Source organism: Notamacropus eugenii, chromosome 3 (genome assembly GCF_028372415.1).
Source record: "Notamacropus eugenii isolate mMacEug1 chromosome 3, mMacEug1.pri_v2, whole genome shotgun sequence".
Lineage (NCBI taxonomy): Eukaryota > Metazoa > Chordata > Mammalia > Diprotodontia > Macropodidae > Notamacropus > Notamacropus eugenii.
The window spans coordinates 126,120,509-126,129,243 of NC_092874.1; the positions used below are offsets into that span (position 1 = coordinate 126,120,509).

The following is an 8,735-nucleotide window of genomic DNA, read 5'->3' on the forward strand; positions in this document are numbered from 1 at the left end:
CCTCACTCCCAGTAACAGTAAATCCTTTTTCCTTCGTTTTTCCTTCAGCCCTTGGGAAAACCTGGGGAAGTGCGAGCCGCACCTTGCAACTCCCAGTGGCTCTGGCCTGGGCATGCTCAGTAGGCAAGATAGCTTTTGGTAGCTCGTCCGTGGGCACCTTCCCGGCCCGGTCCGGCCCCTCCCTGCTCCCTTGGCAATCAGACCGGTCTGACCCGTTCCAACAGCTGGAAGAACTAACCTAGCCCAACCTTAGCTCCGAAACCCAGCCCTGGGGGGGCTTGGCTTCTCCATCCTCCCCTCACCAGTCGTCACCGCATCCCCCACCCCTCTCTCCTCCCGAAAGTGGAAGCAACTACAAAGGGCTTGAATGTAGCGTATGAGGATTTAGTGAGCCCTAAACCACCAGGGGAACCCGTCTCCTCACAAACCAGCATCTCTCCGAGGAGGAGTCGGAAGAGACGAGCTTTGCGCTCCCACAGCCACGCGCAGCGGCGGCGGCGGCGGCGGCGGCGGCGGCGGCAGCAGCTGGAACCACAGCTCAGCCCTCCTCCTTCCCCCTGGCCATGCACCGCCCCGGTCGCAGCTGTTTCAATCCTAACGCTTTTCACCCCGAGTGCTCGGCCAGTCAGTCTCCACTTCATGCTCCTGAGGGTGCCAGTGTTGTCAGCTCTCCAGGAGCGCCGGTTGACCCGCGCGTCGTCCTTCTTTTCAGGGACTGGTCGCCGGACAGCCTGGACTGCTCCCCGGATAACTTGGAGCAGGAGAGGAAGCAACTTTGACTCTTGCCGCTGGGCTCTTCTAGCGTCCCCACTTCGCTTCTCCTTGACCGCAATAGCTGAGCTAGTCCCCAACGTCAGGCGGAGCCAGTTTTCTAGGGCGACTCGCTTTCCAGCACGGCTCGGCGCAACCTGTTTACTAGGAGAGAGGTTCTGGAAGAGGATTGTCTAAGGCGAGCAATCGTCTGGGGGAGGGGGACGTTCTTCCCTGTCTCTGGAGACCTTTGCTTGCAACGGGATAAAGCAACATCAAGAGGCTGTAAATAGACAGCCAGAGATCCAGAGCAACTGTTACCAAGAAGGCAGAATCACAGGAAAAAAGGGAGGAGCGTTGGGTTTCAGTGGGGGCTTTTTATCTCTCCCACTTGTAACATTAATGCTGTTAATAGTCAAAGGCGTTGATTGCAACTTTTCAAAGGTCAGTCCCTGTTCCGAAGAGGAAGGAGGTTCCCCACTCCCATCCACGCTTGTGGTGCTCAGCGCGTAGCTGGATTTAGTTAGGGGAATGAACAGAATGTCAAACGGAGTAGTGTAGGGGGTTCCAGCCTAACCCTCCTCGTGGTCCCAGAGGAAGGCACCCTCCGAGCGCCGAGGAGCTCATCCCCGCAGTGACATGTGTCTAACTCTCGGCGCCAAATTGGGCAGCAGGTGCCGGTCCTAAGGAGCCACTGTTGCCACTGCCAGCCCCCAAGGTGCCGAGTGAAGCGGAGCCATGCGGCCCCCAGGCGCGCCCCTCGTCTTCACCTTACTCCTCCCGTTCCTGCTGCAGCTTGAGGTTTCTCCCGCCGTAGCCTCTGGGAACCAAACCAGTTTAGGGAAGACAGCCTTGCCTGCTCTGACCCCGAAGCAGCGCGGTTGGGAAGTTTGGGGATCGGGAGACGTGTTGCAGAAAGTGTTGTCCAGCAGCCCCAGGGGAGCAGCTGTAGCCAAAGCACAAGAAGAGGAGGAGGAAAAAGAAAGAAATACATTAATAGCGCCTTTTGGGAAACTGACTGGGGCTCACAGGACTTCTCATGTGCCCCCAGAGAGGAGGCCTGGCATCTGGCTAGTTCCTCTCAGAGCAGCGGTGATTGAGCTGCCGGTTGCCCTTAGACTTTCCTTGGAGACGGATAAAGAGAAAGGTGGCAAGGATATTGATCTAGGAGGCAGCCAGGGGCAGAATGTCAAGACCCATTCCGGAGCCCCGGAACCTTTCTCCAGGTGGAGGAGAGCTGGGAAATCCCGCGGTGATCCCCTGACCAGTTCCCCCATCTTGGGGAGCGCAGCCAATGTGGATAAAAAAGCGCAGGAGACAGTGGCAACCGAGGGGAAGGTATTGCCTTTAAATGGATCCTCTGGAGAGGCACTCCAGGAGCGGAGCGTCCCCCGCGGGGGAAACGGCACGAACCGGCGCCCCAAGCTCAAGAACCCCTTCTATCCACTGACCCGAGAGTCCTACGGAGCTTACGCCGTCATGTGTCTGTCCGTGGTGATCTTCGGCACTGGCATCATCGGCAACCTGGCTGTGATGTGCATCGTGTGCCACAACTACTACATGCGGAGCATCTCCAACTCCCTCCTGGCCAACTTGGCCTTCTGGGATTTCCTCATCATCTTTTTCTGCCTGCCGCTGGTCATCTTCCATGAGCTCACCAAGAAATGGCTTCTAGAGGATTTCTCCTGCAAGATCGTGCCCTATCTCGAGGTAATAAAGCCTTGCAGTGGGTCACCACCACTGGTCTTGCTACCCCTTAAGTGGGTGTGTTGCCCCAAGGCATTACTCAGCACACCCTCTCCTCCCTGATCTACACTCCTTCTTCCCCCCTTTTCTGCTTCCCTTACGTCCTGTCTCACCCTTCCAGCTTCTACTAGAGGCTTTGCACACACTTTTAAACTTATCTGCCACCCTTGTGGGTGAAAAACTGCTGATAGAATGTCTAGACTAGTCTGGATAGTGCTTGTGTCTGCCCTTTTGAGCTGGTATACAGTATACCAATCTGCCTGCTTTGGCACCTGTGACATATTATACATCTGGATTGGCAGCTAATATACACCAGCTTGCCACTCCAGATAGGAATGGTTTGGACCATCAGAACCCAGCAGGACAAGGAAAGAAACTTTTGTCTCTACCCAATTCCCTCCCTTTCCTTCCCCCAAGCTTTCCACAGAGAAAATGTGGATGGATCTATTGTGTCCAGGTGTGACAATCCGAATCATCAAGCTCTGTTAACTAAACTTTCTTCTTTCCATTCCTTCTTAAGAACTGGGTTTGATTCAAAATGTTTTCCACAAAGGTATAACTGGCCTCCTGATAAATACCTAAATATATTTCACAGACTCTCATGTCATCCAAGGTGTCTGCCTTCCATGTTAAGGTGATGAAACTTTCTTTCATTTTCTTCCCTCTTCCCTCAATTTCACAACCTTTTCCTCTAAAGAAACTGAGCTTAGAAGGAGACTTTGGTTATCATGAGACAAGATTGTCTTTTAAGTGTATGTCAAACCCCACTACCTGTAACATTGTTCTTGGCACTGATTTTAAGGAATAATTTGATGAAAACAAACAAATAGAACCTTTGTAACTAAAGTTTCTTAAGAGGGAAGTGGAAACTTTGGCCATATAAACAGGAACACATCCACCGAAAAAAGCCCCTTGAAACTTTTCTTCCCTCTGCAGTTACTGCCTTGAGTGTGGTGGTTGGAATTTGCTTTAAAAATGGCCTCTCATTTAAACAACAGCCATTGGAAAGTACTCAAATGTTCCTCTGCCAGTTGTGTTCTCAGCCAGCTGGCCCCTGCTTTGCTCCATTCAGATTGTCCAATTCATTTAAGGAAGCCGAAGAATTGAAACCTGTAAACATTACAGTAGCCCATGATTCTGCCTAATAGCGGTGCCAGGACCATCCTAGTATGTTATTCCTATACCTAAGGTAGGGGAGAAGTGAACTAAGAAAACTACTCCTCTTTAAAAGAACACAAAGCAGAAGGCAGTAAATTGCATGCTCTATAAGCCTGACAGGAACAGATATAGTTGCATTCCATGCTTGTTAAATCAATTGTCATCATTTCTTTACACAATGTCCAGGACTTCAACTTTTGCCAAGGGGGTAGTTAGCTTAGAAATACATGATTTATCTTGGAAATAATTCATTTCTAAGTTGTGATCAACTTGGTTTAATTTAAAGGAGTTGGGTATATGAAGATGTTTGCTAGTTTAATTGTCAAGGTCTATTCTATATCAACATTTCTTTGATTCCCTTTATTCCTGATAGTAGGAAGGATATGAACTTTACTGATAAATGGTAAACTCTTGAGTGAACAGAATAGAGAGAGGAACATATTGGCCTGGTTTCAGCTGAAAGTTAAAGTTTAAAGGAACTTGCATAAACTGGAGAAAATTAGAAAAATGGAAAATAAAAACCTGCGGAAGTAAAAGGGACACAACACAACCACCTAGTCAAGAATGGAGCTTTCAAAGTAAAACTTATGAGAAAAAGAATCCCTTGAAGTTACAGAAATTAATTCAAAAGAGAATCATTCAGTCACTGATGAAATTCAAATCAAGCCAACAAACATTTATTAGGCATCTATGTGAATAACACAGTGTGATAGATGCATATGTTCATTGTCTCTAGGACACTTTAAGAAATGAAACATATTATACTTGCTAGATTATTGGAATCAAGAAATTCCAGATTGGAATCCTAATGGAAATAATTATTAACTAAGTGACCGTGAGCGAGTCACTTAACTTATCTGCCATAATAGTTTCCTCATCTGTAAAATGAGAAATTTGAACTCAGTGACCTCTAATGTCTATAATTCTATGATATGTGGTATATAACATTTGTGTGTATATTTTCACTTTACTTTTATTGAGCTTCCTCTGATTTTTTTAGTGTCTTCTTGATGAGGGTGGGACTTTTGGAATCTGCTGCCAGTGTTTACTCTTCTGCCTCCTAAAATGTTCTGTTTTTGACTTTTTTTCCCCTCTCTCTTAAAAATGAAAATTATTTCTTTCATAGGATCATAGAAATTAGACCTGGAAGGGATCATTCAGATCCCTTAGGCCATACCCTGATTTTATAGTAAATATTATAGTAGCTCATGATTCTACAGCTCCTGGGGAAACTGAGATCCAGAGAAACAAAATCATTTATCCCAGATCACACGGATAGTAAATTTCATAGCTGGGATTCAAACCTTAGTGTTTGATTTTGGTTTTATTTTATGTTTGTCTCTCTCTCTCTCTCTCTGTCTCTCCCCCTTTGAATTGGTGATTCATCTTTCTCTTTGTTCCCCCAAGGGCCTTTTCTATATGCAAGATGTTCCTTTCTGCTACTCGGTCTTTATTCTTGCCAAGAAATTTCTAAAATGCATTTAATAGGAAGGTTTAAAATACTAAACTGTCTGAGGTGTCATTGAAATTCCTATAAGTGCAAGCAGTAGAATACAACTCTGAAATGCAAGAGGAAGGTGTAATTCTGCCTCTAGGAGACACTAACATCTTCACAACAGATGGAAAGTTTCATAGTCTTTCTTGCTTGTGGGATTCCTTTTATTTATTGACTGATAAAAAAACAAAAGTTGATGTAGTAAAATTGTATCCAGTATTTCTTGTTTTCTTTTAACCTTCCCTCCCTCTTTCTCTACTCTTTACCTAGCTCCTTTTCTAAGAATCAGAAAATTCTGCATCTAACATGATTCCATTAATTATAGCAACTTTCCTCCATTGTTAAAGGTTTCCTTCAGAGTTTCCCAAAATTATTTGGTCTACCACCCCCTTTTCCAAAAAAAAGTACTCAGTCCTGCCCTGGAAATCTGCTTTAACATTTGACATTTTTTTTTTTGAAATTTGCACCATTTCAAAAAAATAATAAAATATATTTTTAAAATGGCACATCTTAAATTTAATAATTTATTGTAAATTTGTGTTTTTTCCTACATTGGAATTTTTATGATATAATACTGCATCATGTAACCATATAGTATTTTATTGTAAACAAGTTATTACATGCACATATTCTCGCTAATGAGTTCTGGACTCCCAGAGAATGCACAATATGCTCACCTGCCAACACTTGCTTGTTAAGACCTGTTGGTGTACTTGACCACTGACTGGTTATAACTTGCATTTTGTGTGTTTATTTGGAAAATAATGTAATCACTATGAATTTAACTCTGTTCTTTCTTTATGCTTCTAACACCCCCTTATTTTTATTTAAGACCCTCCAGTTGCACCCAAGGCTACTACCATCCCTCCTGGATCAGTCCAGCTCCCCCAGGGGGCAGTATCACCCACTTTGGAAACCTGTGCCTAGTCTTATGTTTTTGTGTTGTACTTCCCATAAACTGGCCAAAATTAAGAGATGCTCAGTTCAATAAAGTTCAGTGGCTTGTAGTAGTGATCTCCATTCCATTAATTTTTTTTAATCAGTAAATTTTCAATACCTTTAAATCTTCTTAAATTTAACATAAATATGTTTATGAACAGTCCAAGCCATACATAGTATATGACAACTTCAATTACCAGAATAGAGCATTTTGTTCAGTCAGACCCCCATTTGGAGTTTTCTTGACAAAGGGGTTTAGCATTTTCTTCTCCAGCTCATTTTACAGATGAGGAAACTGAGGCAAATAGGGTTAAATAACTTTCCCAGAGTCACACAGCTAGTAAGTGTCTGAAGCCAGATTTGATTTCAGAAAAATGAGTCTTTCCTGACTCCAGATCAGGCAGGTCACCTAGCTGCCCCTAGAATAGAAAGAACATCAAAGAAATGATTAGTAGACATTTTGAAAGGGAAACTGTGATTATGAAGGGCTAGCATAGCTTTATCAATAACAGGTTATATCAGACTACTCTTATTTCCTTTTTTGATAGGTTTTCTAAACTAGTATATTGGGGAATACTGCAGCTGTAGTTTACCTAGATTTGAGCAAAATATTTTATAAAACACTCTCAATTATTCTGATAGAAAACAGAGAAATAAGGACTAGATTAGGGGTAGGGAACCTGCCACATGTGGCCTTGAGGCTGCAGGTTCCAGACCCCAGACTAGATGATAATACCACTATACTGATTCAAAACCTGTTGGATGGCTGGATTTATTTGTGTTTTAAGGTCAGCACAGCAGGAGGTGGCCAGTGGATTGCCTCAGGGATCATTTGTTGGCCTTCTGGTGCTTATCCCTTTTTACTAGTGACTTGATTGAAGGCATACTCACTAAAGTTATAGATGATGCAAACCTGGGAAAGCTGGCTAACATACTGGAGAAGAGAATCAGGTTCCAAAACGATCTCGGCAGGTTAGAGCATTGAATAGGTTTAATCTACCAAGATGGAATTCAATAGGAATAAATACATAAATATATATATATAATTTATATAAATATCTATCTATCTATCTGTCTGTCTGTCTATCTATCTATCTATCTATCTATCTATCTATCTATCTATCTATCTATCTATCTATCTAAAATCTTATCCTTAGACTACATTAAGGGAAGCATAGCTTATAGGGATAAGGAAGTGCTAGTCTCCCCAAACTGTGCAGGTTCAGCTCAAATCTGAAGTATTGTGTTCATTTCTGGATGTCACAAAGGACATTGATAATGTGGAGAGAGTCCGGAGGAGGATAGTCCGGGCGGGAGGGGGAGTGAAAGACACTGAGTCTATCATATGAGGACTGATTGAAGGAAGTGGCTGTAGCTATCCTGGAGAGGAGAAAGCTCAGGAAACCATTATAACTGACTTCAAGTATTTGAGGAGCTACCATAATGGAAGAGAGATTAAATTTGTTCTGTTTGGTCCCAGAAGTCATGGTCAGAAGTGGCAAAGAGAAAAATTTAAGCTTGAAGACAGAAAAAACTCACAGTAAGAACTACCCAAAAGGACTACTTTTGTCAGTGATGGATTTCAGTTCTTGCCTAGCATTTGTTCACTGAATGAATGTTGTCTCAGACAAACTGAGACTGGGGGAAGACCTTAGCTTAAAAAGGCCAAGGTCCCCCACTGCATCTTAGGCCATTGAAATCTTCCTCACCTATGTCTTGCCACTGGACTCTGAGGACTCTGGAGGAGTCCTAAGACCTTGCACAGCCATGCCTCACTTAAATCCAATTTACTTGCAAGTCAAGACATCACCCAATTAATGTCATTGGTCCTCTGATAATGAAAGATAAGCCACAGCAATTCCCTCTCATTAGAGGTCTTTGAGCAGAGGCTGGATGATAATTTGTTGGATATTATTTTTCAGATATGGTTTCAGGCCACTGAGGTCTTTTCCAATTCTGAAATTTTGCAATTCTATGACATTTTGTATGTTCCTAAACTATCAAAGTTACTTTAGATTTTTAAAGGGAACTAAACATTATTTATAGACTTTTCCCTGACGCTTTCCCAAAAATTTCTGTGCCAATTGCCATAGTTTAAAAATATCCAGAAGTTGTAGATCTCTTTTTCATATTTCTCACCTTCTATGTTTTACCTTTACTCTACTATGTTATTTTTACCCCTTGCATAAATTTTTGTCATTTGTTTTGCTTTTCTGTCATATGTTTCTCTTGCATGTTATTTTTCTATTTTTATTTTCTCTTTGGCATATACTTCTCTTTTAGATTTTCTTTCCAATAACTTCCTAAGCTTACTCTGTGTGTGTATGTGTGTGTGTGTGTGATTGTCTGCTCATGCGAGTCCCTCCATATAAAATGACTTTTCTCACTCATTCTACCTAGACCAAATCTTGTGCATCCTTTGAGATAGATCTCTATGTAGCTACCATCATGCCTACAACCAGAAATGAGAGAATCTTAGAGTTAGATAGGACTAAAGAATTCATAGGGTTCAGGTTTCATCTAGAACATACACCCGCTTTATACCTTCCCTGGGAAATATCCCTCCACTCTACTTCAGCACTTTCTGGAACATGGCTCTCACAATCTCCTAAGGTCTCTGTTGAATCTTTGGATGACTCTAATTGTT

The 8,735-nt window shown here is 43.1% G+C and overlaps 1 protein-coding gene across 1 annotated transcript in view; it reads left to right on the top strand.

The window, feature by feature from the left end:
- The first annotated feature begins 502 nt into the window (after positions 1 to 502).
- Positions 503 to 8,735, top strand: part of GPR37 (G protein-coupled receptor 37) — a 29,179-nt gene continuing 20,946 nt past the window's right edge. Inside the window, exon 1 of the mRNA XM_072652844.1 lies at positions 503 to 2,460. Coding sequence (XP_072508945.1) covers positions 1,489 to 2,460 — 972 coding nt within the window. The 5' untranslated portion in view covers positions 503 to 1,488. The remainder of the gene's footprint in view (positions 2,461 to 8,735) is intronic.